This window comes from Garra rufa, chromosome 13 (genome assembly GCF_049309525.1).
Source record: "Garra rufa chromosome 13, GarRuf1.0, whole genome shotgun sequence".
Lineage (NCBI taxonomy): Eukaryota > Metazoa > Chordata > Actinopteri > Cypriniformes > Cyprinidae > Garra > Garra rufa.
Genome location: NC_133373.1, coordinates 18,808,128 through 18,828,210, shown reverse-complemented (window position 1 = coordinate 18,828,210; position 20,083 = coordinate 18,808,128). Strand labels below are relative to the sequence as shown.

At 36.3% G+C, this 20,083-nt stretch overlaps 1 protein-coding gene across 1 annotated transcript; it reads right to left on the bottom strand.

Moving 5' to 3' along the window:
• Positions 1–2,585: 2,585 nt before the first annotated feature.
• On the bottom strand, positions 2,586–19,519 carry cebpz (CCAAT enhancer binding protein zeta). The gene is made up of 15 exons (XM_073853161.1): positions 19,352–19,519; positions 15,263–16,764; positions 10,431–10,662; positions 9,109–9,271; positions 8,599–8,687; positions 8,466–8,519; positions 7,394–7,496; positions 7,243–7,311; positions 6,186–6,252; positions 5,987–6,093; positions 5,834–5,894; positions 4,907–5,094; positions 3,734–3,804; positions 3,149–3,230; positions 2,586–3,069 (listed from the first exon to the last, which is right to left on the bottom strand). The coding sequence occupies exons 1-15, from the start codon at positions 19,502–19,504 to the stop codon at positions 2,924–2,926; spliced, it is 3,087 nt and encodes a 1,028-aa protein (XP_073709262.1). The 5' UTR covers positions 19,505–19,519; the 3' UTR covers positions 2,586–2,923.
• Positions 19,520–20,083: the final 564 nt, after the last annotated feature.

The following is a 20,083-nucleotide window of genomic DNA, read 5'->3' as shown; positions in this document are numbered from 1 at the left end:
ATAAGCTCTTTCCAAATGTTTCCCCACAATGTGATAAATGTAACGTAGATGAGGCAACCCACCTCCATAGTTTTGTTCTCTGTCCAAAGATGGAGAAATACTGGACAGAAATATTTAAAGCGTTCTCCGAAATTTTTGGTACCCATATTGAACCTAACCCTATGTTGATCATACTGGGAGTTTCAGATTCTGTACCAGAGTTGACAAGAGCACAGCGCCAACTTCTCTCCTATGGTCTGATCATAGCCAAAAAATCAATACTGACTTTTTGGAAGAAAAAGGAAGTTCCTACACTTAAGCTGTGGCTCACAGAAATGACAAACACTCTTCACCTTGAAAAAATAAGATTCCACCTGGATAAGAGAGAGTCACAATTTGATAAGGTCTGGCTGCCCCTCGTCCACTACCTGACAAATATCCCATAATGTGGACACTATGCGGCTAGTTGTCCACTAGTATTTTTTTCTTTTTTCCTTCACTTTGTCCTATTAAATGAGTACTTTCCTTTGCTAACTGTTTTATTTCAAATTATGCTGAGCAGAATAGATGGGAGGGGGGGTTTATGTGTATATGTATTAAGTGTTGTTTTGTTCCCTTTTGTTTTTTGCTCTTCTTAAAAGGGAAAAAAAATGTACCCTGAAAACGAAATGTACACTGTTCAAATATTTCCTTTTAATAAAAACATATCTGACAAAAAACAGGAAGAATATATATATGTGACCCTGGACCACAAAACCAGTCTTAAGTCGCTGGGGTGTGTTTGTAGCAATAGCCAAAAATACATTGTATGGGTCAAAATTATTGATTTTTCTTTTATGTCAAAAATCATTAGGAAAATAGGTAAAGATCATGTTCCATGAAGATTTTTTGTAAAATTCCTACTATAAAAATATCAAAATGTAATTTTTGATTAGTAATATGCATTGTTAAGAACTTAATTTGGACAACTTTAAAGGTGATTTTCTCAGTATTTTGATTTTTTTGCACCCTCAGATTCCAGATCTTCAAATAGATGTATCTCGACCAAATATTGTCCTATCCTAACAAACAATATACCAATATAAAGCTTATTTATTGAGCTTTCATATTATATATACACATCTCAGTTTTGTAAAATTTTACCTTATGACTGGTTTTGTGGTCCAGGGTCCACAAATTTATAAATATATTTTTACTTTGTGGACACTGAAGGTTATGAGATGTATCCAAGATACTAATAAAGTTAAAGGAATGTTTATTATTGCAAAATAACTAAAATATTTATCCAAATTTAAAATGATTTATCATGGACTGTGTAAAAAACACAGCTTGAGGCAGTTTATTACATGTCTACTAAGAATATTAGTTATTTTTTCATTACCTCCATTTAGGGGGGAGGGTTAAAGGGTTAACAGATATTTATGGATAGCGGTTGAATTATGAGTGTGTAAAGTAATATGGCTTAAAAATGACAGTATAAGCATGCAAAATACCATTTTTAAAAACGTGTAATTAACCCTTTTGTGTAATTATGTAATTAAAAACGAAATATAAAAATACAATTAAAAATAAGATTAAAAAATGCTTATGTGCTGTAATGTAATTAAATATAAACCTAATTTAAATTAATTTCAAAATAAAAATCATTATAAAACAACCACTAGATGGCGTTAAAGCTCAATGCCAGCACAAAATTACGTGTTAACACGTAATTGCGTGTTAACACGTAATCGCGTGTTAACACGTAATTTCGTGTTAACACGTAGTTACGCGTTAACGCGTTTGTACAACACGTTTTGGCCCTAACGGCCTTCCATATACAGACGGTATAACGCGTGTACACGTAATTGCGTTTACAGGCGTTATTTCGTGTAAAGACGTTAAGTTTTGGCCAATGGCAAGGCCGTAAACATCAAAATTTGCATAAAATTGATTAAACATATAATAGTGACGTAAATCACTACAAAATGACCTGTCATTCATTAATAATACATATAAACGTGACGTACCAACATACGCACTAACGCACTTGGCGGTACCTCATTTTCTATTTCCGGATATGTCAGCGCTATCTATAGTCACATGATAATGACGTATTACGACATAGAAGGGTTTCAAAATACATGTCTTAAGTTTTTAATGACTTTTTTAAATGAAAAAAGTCGAAATTATGGTATAAAACAGCTAGTGGTCTAAACGGGATATTCCAGAACAAATGTTCTTAGCTGAAAACAGTTTGGATGACCAAGTGCAGTACACACCTTATTAAAGTTTACAGACAAGCAGAATACCCAAAATATGAAGGCAACGCGCTGAGTTTCGCGATCAAGCGCATGCAATAGGTTGAAGCTTGCCGCAAAGCACCGGCAAAAGTAATTACCATGAATGTGTCGAGATGAAATAACGAGGTATTTTAATTATTTATTAATAAACTGAGTGAATAAGCCATTTCGAATGGGATGTAGTGTCTGGATTTGTTAAGGGATTTATTCCTCCCCAAATTGATCTGTTAGTGCTGGGCTAGAAAAGACATTGTCCAATGAGAAATATCTGCATTTGCCAGTTTCTCTGGGGCTTCTTGCGTTGTAACAAACAGATATGCTGCATAAAGTTTTGTACTTGTATATTTATTGCTTTTTCAGATATTTTGATGCATTGACAAAATCGGTTTACTTTATATGCTCACAAAATGAGAAAAAAAAGGAAAGCATTTTTTTCAAAGGAAGATATTAACATTTTTAAAACATTAAAGCATAACAGTTAAAATAAAGCATTTTCCAAACTATGGATGAACCCTGGATTTATTATAACATTGCAACACCTAAAACAGCCAATACTGACTGAATCACCTTTACAACTAGTATATTTTAGAAACATAGCATAGCATGTATGTATGTTACAGCAATGTTCAGGATCTAAAGCACGTGTAAAGCAGATCAGGTCATTACTTCTTCCTTTTGACACTCTTAAGCTTTTTGGCATTTCCGAACTTTCTCTTGTTGAACATGGCCTTTTTCCGTCTGAGAGTTTTGACATCTCTACCATGGATCCAGTCATTCCGTTGAACTTCCCACTTTAGCTGCTTCACATCTGATTGAAGAAACACAGAAAAATTAGGAAAGATTTCACTTCACAAAAAAACGTTTATGAGGCTATTTTTAGCACTCACCAGCTTTGTCCGTATTGGCCATTGCATTCATACCACAGTTGTCTAACTTCAAGTTTGTGTTTTCATCCAGCAAACAGCCAAACTGTTTAAAAAGACAATAGAAAGACATTTTCTGTTAATTTACTGGCATTATGTTAAATGTGCTTAAAAATCACCGCTCTTCTGAGGTACTGTACATACAAACATGTCTAATTTACTAAGAATTATTTACAAATGTACATTTTGTCTGTAAAATGTGCTTATTAAAATACTGTTTTCAGTAAAGGAATGACTAGTAAGCATCTCTGTTGTAACTGTGAGTGAAGTCTTGCTTTAACTGCAAACTTGAGACTGTAAACTGACTGCAAAAATGGCCTTGGTGTAATTCAGTATTACACAAAGTGGTATCAATTAGCTATTGTAACTTGCACTGACATAAAAAGAGGGAGACCTCAGAGTGATACAAATCATGAAACTTACACTGTTACAACAGAAAACAAAGAAATACAGTTTAGTGTTTATAAAATACTATAGTTTTTTTTATAAAAAAGTGAAATACATTGTTAAGTGCAACAAATAGTCTCATTCAACCCTTAAATCATCTACCTCTTCAGCTGATGCAAACACTGATTGGTCATCCATTTTTCCTTTCTTTTTCTTCTTTGCAGGTTGAGCACCTTTAGGATGATGGGTACACACACACACACACACACACACACACACACACACACACACACACACACACACACACACACACACACACACACACACACACACACACACACACACACACACACACACACACACACACACACACACACACACACACACACACAAGAAACAGAATTGATTCAGTTGATTGGGAAAAATGTGAGATGAATCTTGCAAAAACACTGAATAAGGAAAGTCAATTTTTAGAGGTAGCCAACCAAGCTTTTGGAACGCTACCATTCTGTTTAGCTCAAACACTAATCAAACACATCTGAACCAGCTAACCAAGGTGTTTATATACAGTAGTCAACATTCGAAGTGGATCAAAAAAGTTTATCAAAAGTTGTTCTAAGATAAGAACGGGTATTCGTTTTGGTTTCAGGACAAATTTGATTAAAGGTTTTGATCCACTTCGAATGTTGACTACTGTATATAGAGTGTATTTAAAAGTCTCTTTTTACCTGGTTATATAGAAGGTTGCTGAGGAACTAATCAGAATTAATAATGTGCTATAATTCAATATTTTGTTTCAGAGCCAATTATTCTGTTTATACCACAGTTACTATAGTAAATGGATACAATAAAAATGGTTTCATCCTTTGTTGTAATTAAAACAGAAAGGCTGCTGTATGAACAAAAAAAATAAGAGAAAAACCTCCATTGTAAATGCAATGAAAAATACATAGTTGTGTTTCAGAATACCCTTAAACATTGTTTTATGGAATGTGATAATGTGATAAAAACTTTATACCTAAAATTTTAAGCTGCGTCAGTTTTGAATGAAACAAATTCTGACAATTATTTATCCATGCAATATATTTTTATAAAATATGATTTGAGTGAATGTAGTCTTGAAAGATTTTGTAATATTCACTTGTAGCCATTCTTTAATTAGCAGCTTATCAAATGAATGCAATTAATCCAGCTGCTTCAATGGCTTTTTTCCCCCTTAGGTTATTTTCCTCCCCATGGAATTCATTTCCATTTCTCATTTTGCATTATCTTTGAAATTACGAAGGCATATTTATTTTTAACTTTGATAATGAAAACTGCAAATAATTGACACACCTGCATCCTCATCATCATCATCATCATCTTCAAAGTCGACGAACTCTCCACCTTCGTCTTCAAGTTCGTCTTTAAAGTCTTCATCCATGCTGCCCAGAGAGATCTCCTCATCATCAAGGTCATCATCATTGTCAGAGTCAGAATCTTCATCCTGATCTTGACCTTTCTTCGACTTGGGCATCACATTGCTGCAACAAAGATAGTTTGGCCACTTTTTAACTGCTTTTTACATTACTGATACAAATTTTAAAATCATTTATACAGATTTAAAATCAAGACCTTACTAGAAAGTAGGGAGTGTTACCAATACACTGAAAACGACAATCATACAATACTTTAATTGAGAGACTACCCTAGAATGCCACAGGCCCAACTAATCCAATACTAATACTCTTCACTCTGCAAAAAAATATAGACGTTTCTGTACTTCCAATGTAAACAATTATGACCACCAAAGAACTTGATTAAATGTTTGCTCTATAAATGCAATTCAAAAACTGAATGCAATGAGATGAGACCATTGAACATCATAAGAAAACTTAAAAGTAAAAGTATTAATTTACTTTTAGCAGACAGTGAACAATCTAGGACTGGGCAGTATAGAGTTTGCATATTTTGAAAATATATATATTATGATAACAGATGAGGCAATACCACTTATTTCGATATACAAAACAAAAAACACACTTCAGTCATAGTTAATGCCTATAGGAACATAGCTTGCCCTGTCGAATGCTCTGACAGATAGTTGTGCTGACAAATGTAATTTCAATTAAAATAGGGTCATCAAAAGGGTCTTTAATTTTAACTGCCCCCCCCCCCTGTTTTTTCCTTACATGCTAGCTCCTTATCAACTAGCTTTCCAACACACCTGCAGTTACATTACCACACATGATGAAGTTGTAAGTTTAACAGTGTTGGACATACCCTGCAAAGTCCAAGTCATCATCCTTGAAATCAATGAAAAAGCTGTCTCCTTCATAAGCATCTAGAAAGCAAAATTTTGGTTAGGTTTCTCACAAGAAAATTGTAAAGATAAACAGTCTTTTTTTTTTTTTTTTTTAGATTTTTAAGGCCTACCAAGTGCCCTCTCAAATTCATCATCATCAACGTCTTCCACACTCTCGTTGTCCTCATTTTTGTTTGGTCTTTTTCGCTGATTCTCTGCATCTCGCTTCTTAAAGTACCTGAGTGACAAATATTTACAGCATATTTATATTATTTTAGTCCTCTCTTGAATGACAACAGTAATTTGTATTTGACTGATGATTCTACCAACCTGTAGAAGAACACCTCATCCACAGGTATCTGACTCTCCTCTTTGGCCAGATATTTCTCAGAGTTAACTGCATACAAAAAAAATTAATAAATAAAAGAAAGAAAGAAGTCTCTAAAATGTTACAGAACAAGCTGTCATATTTCATGTATTACCTTTCATATTTCATTCAAAATATCTCAACCAAAATCTTATGGGTTTAGAGTAATGTGAGGGTGAGTAAATTATGACAATTTAAATTTAAGTGAAGTAACCCTTAACATTCCAAGATCTATCTTTTAAGTTGTTTCCAGTCGATGCCCGAATAAAGTTTCACTCCTCCTATCCAGTGATCTTACTTTTGATAAGAATCAAAGTCTCAGCTTTCAGATTCCATTAATTTTATCACAAAATTCAAACAAAAAATACCGTTTTGGCATTCTTTAATGTGGCATTACAGATTTTAAGCTGCAGCGGAGAGCACACATGAACCAGTCATCTCTTCCTGTTTACCTCCTAACTCTTTAATAGTTACAGCACAAAATATAATAAACATGAATGCTGTATGTCAAATGATGCAGTACAACTTACTGAAATGCATTATGTAATTATTTAATCTGTGTTTAACTAGGGTTGCAAAAAGGTGCAAAATGTTTGGGAAGTTTCCAGAGATTTAATGGAAATTTCCCACCCCTTTGCAACCCTAGTTTTAATCACAAAAAGACTTAAATAAAACAGCTTGTGAACAACATGTCAAGTAATGCAACATTTATCTTCTGAAAAATATCCAGTGTTCATAGTTCCGTTAGTTAGCTGGAAAAAAAGATCTCTAGAGGAGTTTATTTGCTTGACCTCTTAATTACTGACATGGTTTGAATAAATTGGTCAAGTTTTTATGAAAAGCCACTTATATGTTAAATTTTCATTGAAAAACGTTTCAGCTGTCATTAGCAATATTTTCAAACTAAAAAAAAAAATGAATTGTATAAAGGAAATCTGCCCTTGAGCCATTTTCATACACACCCACTAATAATAATTATGCATGTTAAGTTGCCACAACACACAACAATACAGGACTCACCAGGTAATGACTGAATATTGCTGAACGTCCTCCTGTATTTGGGCTGCATCACTGTGGTATCTGTGTTTTCTAGAATGTAAAGAATACAATTTGCAAAATTAATGAAGTCACCAGTTCAAGAGCCTAAAGTGTAATTGTGCAGTTTGCTTACGTTTTCCCTTTGTTTGCTTTGGATTCCTAAATACAAAACGATCTAAGAATCGGATAAGTGTGAAGTCCTGCAGTGGATCCCCCATGTACTGGATAAACTCTCCCTGTGGGTCAAATGAATAATAATAAGTTTGTCAAACTTTGATGGCCAAAAGTTTGAAGTTGCTTAAAAAGCTTAAGTTTGAAGATTTCAAACTCACTTCTGGTCTTCTAACAGGATTAAGCCCCATTTATTAAGCCCAGTGATTCAATCAAGATTTTGATTTGAATAAAAAGGCTGTTAATGCACTCGTTTAGACCCACATGAACACTGTTTGTTTAACAAAGAGGACTTTTTTTTAAAAATGCAAAAAAAGTTTAACCAATAAGATTTTGTTCATGTGCCCTGAGCCACTGCTGTTATATAAAACTATGACAGGCTACTATGACAGACTGTTGCCTCACCAGTCACCAGAGCTATGAAATCATTTGAATGAGTTGCATTTAATTTATTAAATATGATCACAATAAGCAGGTAAAAGCACCAAAGGCAGTCATGTGCCATATTATCTGAACGGATTCAGCTAATAATACATGTACCCTTAGACATAACATACAGAATTGTAAGCCAAGTTAACATCTTATATTCCATCAAGATCTTTTTGTATTGTTACATTGTTTTAAGGTTTGTTATAATCTGAAACATCTGCTATAAGACAAAACTATTTTGCAGCTGATCAATGTTTTCATCTCCTTTGTATTAGACAGAAGGTGGAAAACCATACAAGTTTTAATCAACATGAGGGTACATTTTTATTTTATTTTTTATTTTATTTTACTCAATTAACAGCAGCCTAAAACAATGTCTAAATAGCCATATGACAAATGGTTTAGCAAAAATCTTTAGCTACTTTAGTTGTTTCAGAGGTTGGTCAGGTTACTATGTTTTGATCAAAAAGTACAAAAGACATTGTTATTTTTCTGTGCAATGATCAACTGTGCAAAATAAGACCAGGAGTGTGTAACAAGATATAGTGCCATTTTGTAACAAGTGATTTTGACCTCAGGAAACTTAAACAAGAGAAAGTTGTTACCTGCAATAAAGTCTTAGCAAAAAGAGCCACGGAGGGATGGAAATGAAAGGACAGCTGAAAGAAAGAATATGACGTTAGAGCACAGATCACAGTGATAATGAGAAGAAACTAAACACAGTATCAGCCTCAGTACCTTCTGCAGTTCCCAGAGGGCCGTGTGATCAGCCCCGCAGTACAAAGGGTTTCTGTTAATAGGGTCATACATCACCTTATTTAAACTACCTGAAGACAAGAAAGGATTGCAATAAAGAAAAATTCTCATTAAAAAATTGGCATGTGGAGGCAGCTTTATTAAATGAGTAGGCATGTCACAGTAAAATAAATTGTACCAGAAATAATTGTGATAAACAATAAATATTATATATATATATATATATATATATATATATATATATATATATCTTTATGTTGTTTCTACATTAATTTGGAGATTCAATGTGAAATGACAATATAAATATGTGATTAATCATGATTAATTACAGAAAAATAATTATGACCAGGTAAAAAAAAACAAAAAAAAAAAACACATAACACACACACAAAGAAGAAACCAGACAACAGAAGCAGTGTGATTGGCTAAAATGTTGGTGACATTCCTTTTTAGGTAAAAAAGGATATAAACGAGCATATGAACGAGGCTCACCTTCAATGTTTTGATGATGTACCCATGATGGAGTGGGCTTTATCTGGCATTGTTTCACGCTCTGTCTTTTTTCATCTTTGTCAGCATCCACGAGTTTCTCCTCAGCAACGCTGTCATCATCGACATCCTCTTCGAGGTCCTGATACATCTCTTCCTCCTCATCCTGCAGAGTGACTTTTTTTAGAAGCAGCAAGAAACTAAACGAGTACTTGTTCCTATCTAAAGTTAGCGGAATAAGCATCAACACAGCGGTACACAGGTAAGCAGATAAGAACAATTATTTTTTAATAGATGTCAATGCAGGGAAGACTTCAGTAGGTTGAATAAACTGCTTAACAACCTGTTACCCTGTCTGCTAATCTTTAAAGTGTTTTCAAAGTTAAGAGTTTCAACAAAAAAAAAAAATGCTGTTTCATTAAAGAACTTACAGACTTTGTGAAAGGAAGTATTCTGCTTACAGCAATACTCATTTTTATGATTCCCCCAACCCGTGACTGACTGTGGTAGAATTTCAAAAGCAATTGAATGGCTATAGTTAAAGGGTTACTTCACCCCAAAATTAAAATTGTTGTTAATCACTTACCCCCCATGTCGTTTCAAACCAATAATAGCTTTGTTCGCCATCGGAACACAAATTAAGATATTTTTGATGCATTCTGACAGCTCTTAAAGTCCAGAAATGTAGCAAGGAGATCAGCAAAATAATCCATGTGACATCAGGGGTTCAACCGTAATTTTACAGCGCTACGAGAATATTTTTTGTACGCAAAGAAAAGAAAAATAACGACTTTCTTCAACAATTCAACACTGAACGTAGACAGTGTATCCGCGTGATGCAGTGGACACAGAACAGGGTACGCATCTAGTCTGTTTGTGTTCAGTGGATACACACCAAAATGCCGCTAGGGTGATGCGGAGGAGACAAATTGTTGAAGGAAGTCATTATTTTTGATTATTTTTGTTTGTATACCAATCTCCTTGCTACGTTTCTGGATGTTGATCATGTTAATTACATTGCTGTCTATGGGAGGATCAAAGAGCTGTCAGAATGCATCAAAAATATCTTAATTTGTGTTCCGAAGATGGACAAAGCTTTTACGGGTTTGTAACAACAACGGGGGTAAGTAATTAATGACAATATTTTCATTTTGGGGTGGAATAACCCTTTAAAGCTACAATGTCAACAGCATAAGGTACACTTGTATCCAAGTTGACCATCACACTTTCTCTGACGATAGAGGTTGGCATCTCCTCATATAAAAAGAAAATCTCTGACTAAGCACGACACAATATGCAGATTGTGAGGGCATGCGTAGACTTACCCCCTCCTCCTGTAGCAGTAACTTGAGGCCTGGCTTGTTCTTCATCACCTCTGACACAAGGAATAACGCACCACATGCAAAGGCAGGGGTCTGTTCACAACTGACCTGAAGTAACCTTTTCACAAATGCCTTCACCCGTCTCACCACTAAATCAGCTTTTAGAGACTTATACAAGAGGTTGAGAAACATGCTCTTTCTTGAGCTGGATGACAATCCCGGGTCCAACAATTTTCTGTGTAAAACAAACAAATGAAGACATTAACTATAATGCTGTCCATGCTGATTATCCAATTAATTTCTTGCACAAGACTTGCACAATCTCAGATTATTTTACTTAATCAAACAGTGAGTCATACATTCACCTGTACAACAGGTCTTTTTCAATATATAGATTTGTATTGAAAATTTTCAATAAGTAAGTATTGGAATTTTTATATCAACAAATTAAACAGATATTGGATTTTGCTGATGCAATAATAATAATAATAATAATAATAATAATAATAATAATAATAATAATAATGGGTTTAAAGAAAGGCAACAAACAGATAATTTTTTTGGCCTTTTTCGTGCTTTTTAACGCACAGGACAGTAGAGAATGACAGGAAAGCATGGGGTAGAGAGTTGGGTATAGGATTGGCCATATGGCCGTATGGGAAGTGCAGTTGCACTAAATGTCAGTGCTCTAACCGCTAGGCTATCTGCACCGACGGCAACAGATTTTTTAGACAAACCGATACTACAGTCGTGGCCAAAAGTTGAGAATGACACAAATATTAGTTTTCACAAAATTTGCTGCTAAACTGCTTTTAGATCTTTGTTTCAGTTGTTTCTGTGATGTACTGATATATAATTACAAGCACTTCATACGTTTCAAAGGCTTTTAACGACAATTACATGACATTTATGCAAAGAGTCAGTATTTGCAGTGTTGGCCCTTCTTGTTCAGGACCTCTGCAATTCGACTGGGCATGCTCTCAATCAACTTCTGGGCCAAATCCTGACTGATAGCAACCCATTCTTTCATAATCACTTCTTGGAGTTTGTCAGAATTAGTGGGTTTTTGTTTGTCCACCCGCCTCTTGAGGATTGACCACAAGTTCTCAATGGGATTAAGATCTGGGAAGTTTCCAGGCCATGGACCCAAAATTTCAACATTTTGGTCCCAGAGCCACTTAGTTATCACTTTTGCCTTATGGCACGGTGCTCCATCGTGCTGGAAAATACATTGTTCTTCACCAAACTGTTGTTGGATTGTTGGAAGAAGTTGCTGTTGGAGGGTGTTTTGGTACCATTCTTTATTCATGGCTGTGTTTTTGGGCAAAATTGTGAGTGAGCCCACTCCCTTGGATGAGAAGCAACCCCACACATGAATGGTCTCAGGATGCTTTACTGTTGGCATGACACAGGACTGATGGTAGCGCTCACCTTTTCTTCTCCGGACAAGCCTTTTTCCAGATGCCCCAAACAATCGGAAAGAGGCTTCATCGGAGAATATGACTTTGCCCCAGTCCTCAGCAGTCCATTCTCCATACTTTATGCAGAAGATCAATCTGTCCCTGTTGTTTTTTTTTTGGAGACAAGTAGGGCTGGGCGATATGGCAAAAATGTAATCTCGATAATTTTTTTCCCCATATTGAACGATAACGATATATATTTTGATATAAGCTGTTGATGTTGCCAGCTTTAAAATAGTATCCCAACAATGACTAAAGCCACAAAAATGAAAGGGTTCATTAAATTACATTTAAAGTATAGTTTATTAACAAAAACAGATTACAGATTTGGCCTTAAAAATTAAAACAACTTACTAAAATAAATTAAAAAAATAAAAGTTGTGACAGAGTATGGTAAATGAGAGTAAATGTACAAAATGTAAACAAAATTATTGTAAAAACATAATTTGTAACACAATTATTTATTTATTATTATTATTATTAACACAATTGTTTATTTTCTCTATTATAGGTTGAGCTATTTAAATTAGAGGCAACCACTGCATTTTGAAACAATCTACAGTATAAATAACAAAAAATTACGACACGGTTCTTTCTTAATCGTATTAAGTGCAGACAATTCAGCCATAATCTAAGTAGGCTACTCTCTAAATATTCAAAGTGCAAATAGAGACGGATATTTCAAGCATGATACAGAGCTATAGACATACACAACCTATCATAGCCTACATACTAATAACAGCCTAGATATGTCATGTAGCCTAATTTGAGTGCATTGGGGGGATTAAAATTGCTTTTGAATGCGCGTGTTTTTTGCTTTCGGTTTCAGTTTTAACAATCGCGCCAAACTCTCAGCTGAGCTAAGAGTCACTTTTCAGATAGCCAAACCACTTATATAACGGAAATTGTGCTACCTTTTTTGTCGACAATTTCAACATCTTTGGATAATAACTCGAAGTTAGTTTCACTTTCGTCGCTGCTTCCTCTCTCTTTTTTTTGTTGTCCTGGTGTTAAGTTTGCTTTGCAAAGTGCGGTAGGAAATGAACTTTGTACTTTGACGTGCACACGCACACTGTACGATGATTGGCTGTTGTCGCATATTTCTGCTGTGTGATTGGCTCTTAGATTAATCCATATAGAGCAAAAAATGTCTAGAGCCTCTCATCGTTATTAACATAAATTTTATCGCGATTCGATATGATATCGTTTATCGGCCCAGCCCTAGAGACAAGTGGCTTCTTTGCTGCCCTTCTTGACACCAGGCCATCTTCCAAAAGTCTTCGCCTCACTGTGCGTGCAGATGCGCTCACACCTGCCTGCTGCCATTCCTGAGCAAGCTCTGCACTGGTGGCACTCCGATCCCACAGCTGAATCCTCTTTAGGAGACGATCCTGGCGCTTGCTGGACTTTCTTGGACGCCGTGTAGCCTTCTTAACAAGAATTGAACCTCTTTCCTTGAAGTTCTTGATGATCCTATAAATTGTTGATTTAGGTGCAATCTTAGTAGCCACAATATCCTTGCCTGTGAAGCCATTTTTATGCAACGCAATGATGGCTGCACGGTTTTCTTTGCAGGTCACCATGGTTAACAATGAAAGAACAATGATTTCAAGCATCACCCTCCTTTTAACATGTTAAGTCTGCCATTCTAACCCTATCAGCCTGACATAATGATCTCCAGCCTTGTGCTAGTCAACATTCTCACCTGAGTTAACAAGACGATTACTGAAATGATCTCAGCAGGTCCTTTAATGACAGCAATGAAATGCAGTGGAAAGGTTTTTTTTGGGATTAAGTTAATTTTCATGGCAAAAAAGGACTATGCAATTCATCTGATCACTCTTCATAACATTCTGGAGTATTTGAAAATTGCTATTATAAAAACTTAAGCAGCAACTTTTCCAATTTCCAATATTTACGTAATTCTCAAAACTTTTGGCCATGACTGTAGTGTAGTTAAATCCAAATATTCTGAATTCCTTCCCATAACAAGACGGTCCAGAGAGAAGGCATAATAGTTTTCGTTGAATTAAATGCTAGATAACCCTTTATTATGTAACCAATAATATTCTGAAAAAAAAAAAGATTTTATGCATAATACTGACTATTAAATTTGCAATGTAATGGAAGGAACAACATTCCTTCCATATTGTAACATATCCGAGGGTGGAAAAACAACAACAAATAAAGTTCTATTCATCGGCTACTGATTGGATTTTGAGATGTGGGCATTTGCTCGGCATAACAATATCAATTCAGTAGGAACAAACCCATGTTACTTTCCTTACGTGTGAGTGGGAAAGGAAGTGAATGAGAAAGATAAGGAGCCCTGCTGTGACTGTAATTTGTGAGCTTTATAATAAAACAGCAAAGTCTGAAATGCTTGTTTTGGTGCACTTCCTCAACACTTCCCAAAAGGATCACGTTATGTGAATGGGCAGTGGGTAGGCAGCACTTCACTGTGGATCCAGGACAAATTGCGGTAGACTCTTTCCACTACATGTTCAATATAACCACACACATTTCTGACTACTTCCACATGTAGTCTTCGATACTAAAATAATAATGATTTTATTGTTAGTGTCTTTCGGCAGTACTGATTCCGTTTAAAGACTTTACATTGCCCTGTAAGACTGCAAATACTGCTCTGGTCAGGAAAACTTAAGAACTTCAAACTTCAGTTACACATGCAGGCAGGAACCTTGGAGCTGTGATCAGTTAAGCTTCACAAATCATATTGCTACAATGGCCCAGTCTTGCAGATTTGCCTTATACACTATTAGGAAGATTACACTCTTCCCATCAGATCGGGCCACACAACTCCTTGTTATCTCTAGACTGGATCATTGTACCTGCCTCTGAAACTGATCCAGAATGCAGCAGCAGTAGTGTTCTTCAACAAGCCAAAGAAAGCCCACATTACACTTCTCTTTATCAGTTTGCACTGGCTGCCAATAGCCGCTTGCATCAAAATTCAAGGTACTGATGCTTGCCTACAAGACGACCACTGGCTCTGCACCAAAATGCCGAAACTCGCTAATTGAGACTTTTGCACCCTCTAGAAGCTTGCATTCTGCAAGTAAACAACGCCTTGTGGTGCCATCCCAAGGAGGCACAAAATCACTTTCACAGACCTTTTTCTGGACTATTTCAGGACGAAGCATAAAACGAAGCATTAAACGAAGCATTAACACAGATTGCACCCCATAAACACAATCAAGCCTAGACAAAAAAAAAAAAAAAACACAGTTTACCACCCCTTGGACTACTGAAATGTTGGTAAAATGACAAAGTGTACATAAAATGAAACTGCACCAAAAAGTTCATTCAGTTAATTTTTGTAATTTATCAGAAAAATAAAGAGTGTTGGATTACCTGTAGAGTGCTACATAATAGCGATCTGAAACTGTCTGTTGGGAGTCCATGACCTGAAAGAGCAGCATAAGGGCTTGGACAGCAGTGTTGAATTTGACGATGTGCACCACTTTAAAAAGCGTGTCCAGCTGTTTGCATACATCGTCATCCCCAGACTTTGCGTACGGATATGCTCTGTTCACTCCTGTTAGCAGAGCGCTGAGCATTTTAGACTCAATATCCTTCTTCTTAACACATGCATTGAAAAACGTGATGTAGATGGTGATAAGTTTGGCTGCCAAGTCTGCTTCCTCATGGCTCAGAATTACTTGGTTTAGAAAACATGCGGCATAGTATTGGGCCTTAGAATTTATATTGGGTCTGAACATGAGGCGCTCAACCTCACAGCACAGCACAGTCTTCATGTTGGGGTGTTTGTGAAGCACCGTTTCCAGCAGGTGCGAGGCTTTGCAAGCAATTTTGTATTCAGGATCCCCCAATTTGTTGACAATCTGTACAAGCAGCACTTTCTCCTGCTCTGGCTGATTGCACAGCAGCTCGTAGGCAGTGGTAAGTGAACGCATTTTGGTGGCCTGGACAGTATCACGAGCCAGTTCATCTAGTGTGGCAACAAAATCTGCTACCTGAAGTTTCAGCTGGTGCTCAAAGTACCATAGGATGAGCCTGCGGTCCCTGGCGTCCCTATTTCCACTGGCTTTTTCCTCCAGCTGCTCAAAAGGATGCTGGGAGAAAGTGTGAAGCTTGCGGTGTTTTGGAAGAAGGTCAGTAAGCAGCAGTTCCTTAAGGGTATCCAAGGCCATAAGGCCTTGTCTGCGACTTCCTTTCTTTTTCACCAGAGACACAAGGCTCTCAATATGCTCCAGACTGTGAATCGGAGCATCCTGAATTAGCACAGTCATAGCTGCCATCCTATCAGTCAAAGTTCCTGTGGACACTACACTCTTCATCCAGGCAGAGTTGGCACCCTTCTGGAAGTTCTTCTTGTTTTTGTAGAGGGCAATTTCATTCTCATAGAGTTTCTGAGCCAAAGCCTTGTACTGAGAGACCAGTGGCTCGCTCTGAGCCACAGACGTGCTCTCTGAGGTATACTCTATATCGAACCACTTTCCCCCAGGTTTGATAAGCAGAGTTTGCCGTGGAATAAACTCAAACAAGTTTGTGTGTTTCTGTTTGGCCTTCTTTCCAGTAGCATGGCCAAGTTCTGTGGATTGAACAGGGGTTTTCATATCTTCTGCTAAGAGTTTACCAGTATTTTTCACATCAGACTTTGAATCCTCTTTCATTTTGGAGCTTTTTGCCTTTTTTTTCTCCTTTTTGGGTGGCTCTGAGGATGCTTCATCCTGTTCATCTTGAATGATTTGTTGCTCTGCATAAGCACGGATACCCAGCTTTTTTATGAAATCTTCCAGCTCTCCCTCCTTCAGATCATCAATTGCATCATTCTTTCCACCATTGATGAGCTCGGCAGAGTCACTCATGCAGGCCAGCATGATATAATCTGCCTGTGACAAGACAACAACATGATTTACGTGACAAAAATTAAACATATCACTTCTTTACTTGTAATTAGTATTTGCAAGAAAAAAAAACTTAAAACACAAATGTTTTCCATGTAGATAAAATGGAAACGTGTGTAAAGACCACAATAGCACAGTTTTGACTAGAAAAACTGTGCACTAAAAGAACTACAAAATGACTGGATTATGCTAACTAGATGTTGATATATATGGTAATGACCTTGCTTAATGTTTGAGTGGATTACTTACTGTTTAGTGTGAAATTGAATTAAAAGATTTTTTACACTGTTTGTATAGCAAAGATTTTTTACAAAAATGCACCACTTGAGTTTAGCAGAAAATATTGAAATCTATTTTTACATTATCATTCATTTGTAGACGTTACTTTAAAAATACAGCAATTTTTAATTTTTAATGTTTTAGGTGTTGGTTTTCAAACAGTTACTGTTAAGTATGTGTACTGTTAAGCACTGTTGCCTTTACTTTTTTTTGCTACTGTAAGAATGCAATTTATGTATAGGTTACCATTTCACTGTATCAGATCAAACTATAATCCAAGCAATGAAAGAAAAACAAACCATTTAAAAAGTGGTAAAAATGACCAACAAAACCAGCAACAAACTATTTTATACTTCATAAAGGATTTTCAAGCGTTAACATAGTTCTGGGAAACAGAACTTCTGCAAGACGACATACTGAGTAGCATCATTTTTATAGCTGTGATGACAAGTCCCAAAGTGGAATGTGAAATTTTGTGTTTTCACAACATTCATTGATCACTGACATTTTAAAGGAATAGTTCACCAAAAAATTCTGTCATTAATTACTCACCCTCATGTCGTTCCAAACCCGTAAGACCTTCATATATCATAAGGATAACAAATCTACTATGTTCAAGGCCCAGAAAGGTACCAAGAACATCGACAAGTAATCCTTGTGACATCAGTGGTTCAACGGTAATTTTATGAAGCAATAAGAAAACTTTGACTTTATTCAACAAATCTTATCCCCCAAGTTACCGTCTTCCACCATTATAAAGCGTACCACGACACATTTGCATGCTATCCTTGTGACGTAAACAAGGCACAGTGCATAAGTATTCTACATCAGCAGCACCACATGCATGTGTCTTGCGATAATGGCAGAAGACGGTAACTCATGGGTGAAGAACTGTTGAATAAAGGTGTTATTTTTCTTTTTTTGCACACAAAAGGTATTCTTGAGCTTCATAAAATTACAGTTGAACCACTGACATCACATGGACTATTTTGTCGATATTCTTGGTACCTTTCTGGGCCTTGAACGTGGTAAGACCCTTGATGTCTGTGGAGGATCAGAATGCTCGTGGATTTCATCAGAAATATCTTAACTTGTGTTCCAAAGATGAACAAAGGTCTTTCGGGTGAGTGTGAGTAATTAATGACAGAATTTTCATTTTTAACTTTACTCTAATAATACCAAGTAAAACAAAAAATGTTTTTGGGATTGCTTACACAAACAAGATTACATCAAGCCAAGGAATCTACCATGGTAAATAAACAAGTCTTGAAGTAGAGTGATGCTGATACTCCACATGTTATACACAACAGACCAACCTTGTCAGACTCAATCAGTATTGGAATGTTCTAATAGCCAGTTTAAATATATCTAATGACACAGTACTTTACAATCTCTGCTGCCATTACCATTAAAAGCAGCTGTATTTCTCTACTAAAAACAATATGACCATTCTAACCAGTCCTAATATGTACAAATGAGGGCTCTAGCTAACTTTGCAGCACAGCTCTTAAAGGACATCAGTGTGCAACATATCTGGACTGGCTGCCATGATAACTTTACATGCTTGCTGTTGTCATAAAAATTACTATATATAGAGTTACAATTGTATTAGGGTTAGTCACATCAAATTATTTAAGAATTTCCCAATCATTTTATTGTTCTATTTTTTCATAATTGAAAAGTAACTAACAAACATGTACCTTCACTATTAGTTTGTAACTGATCAACTCACTAGATTTTGACTAGGAGTTCAGTCTAACTAACTATATACACACACAGATACATAAAGTTACATAACACACATACGCGCGTGTGTGTGTGTGTGTGTGTGTGTGTGTGTGCCTGGTATTCATCACGTTGTGGGGACCAAATGTCCCCACAAGGATAGGAATACCAGTAGATTTTGACCTTGTGGGGACATTTCTTAGGTCCCCATGAGGAAACAGGCTTATGGGTGTAGGGCGATAGAAAGCACGGTTCGTACAGTATAAAAACCATTACGCCTATGGAATGTCCCCCCGTGTGTGTGTGTGTGTGTGTGTGTGTGTGTGTGTGTGTGTGTGTGTGTGTGTGTGTGTGTGTGTGTGTGTGTGATAAAAGTTATTTCTATACCTTTTTCTAAACAAGGAAAAAGCATCTGAAGTGCCTATAATCTAAAGGACACTTCATTGGAGAATATACATTAGATTATTTACTAGAATTGTTCTCAGATGGTCCCTTCTGCGCGGTTATGTTCTAATCTAATAATTAAATGAAAAATGACACGTGTGGAGGAGACCAGTTAAAAACTCACTTTTGTCCCGCCCAAACGCAATACATCCTCCAGTATGAGCTCGTCTTCTTTTCTGTCATTCTCCTCAGTCTGATCGCAGTCTTCATTTTCAAAATCGCTGTCACTCTTAGTGTCCATGCCGTTGCTGTGCTCCTCCATGATGCTTGAGTGCATGTTTCCTCATGTACTCACAGCCCCACGTGCACATAGGAACTAAAATACAAAATAAGAGTCTTTACTTGCTGTTGTTGGGTTGTGGCTAGAAGGGATACAGCTCTGGCTACTGGGCATGCACACATCAATCTAACGTTTTCTTTTTTCACACTGTACAACAATAACACTGTTTTTGTATTATAGTAAGGGCTAAGTTTAGAGTTGGGGTAGATGTAGACGTTAATAAAACACAATCTATCTAATAGGTAGAAAAATTAATTTCATTGTTAGTTTCCGGTCGGAGCTGCGTTGCTGCTTCTTCTTTGGATTGTACTGGCTGTTGCGAACGAGCTAGAGGTCCATATCGCCATCTACCGTGGAGTGTTGCGAATATGAAGGCTTCTTCTTCCAGGAATAATTTTACTTGATTACTGTATTTTAGTATTATTTTTTTGGGGGGGGGGGGGTTGTACTTTATTCAAGTAAATAAAAAATAAAAAACTTACTGAAAATAGTAGAAAAAAACTACTTAACTACTTAATCTTATGCACATTACATATGATAAACAGAAGCTCAAACGCGCATGCTTAATGTAAGAAC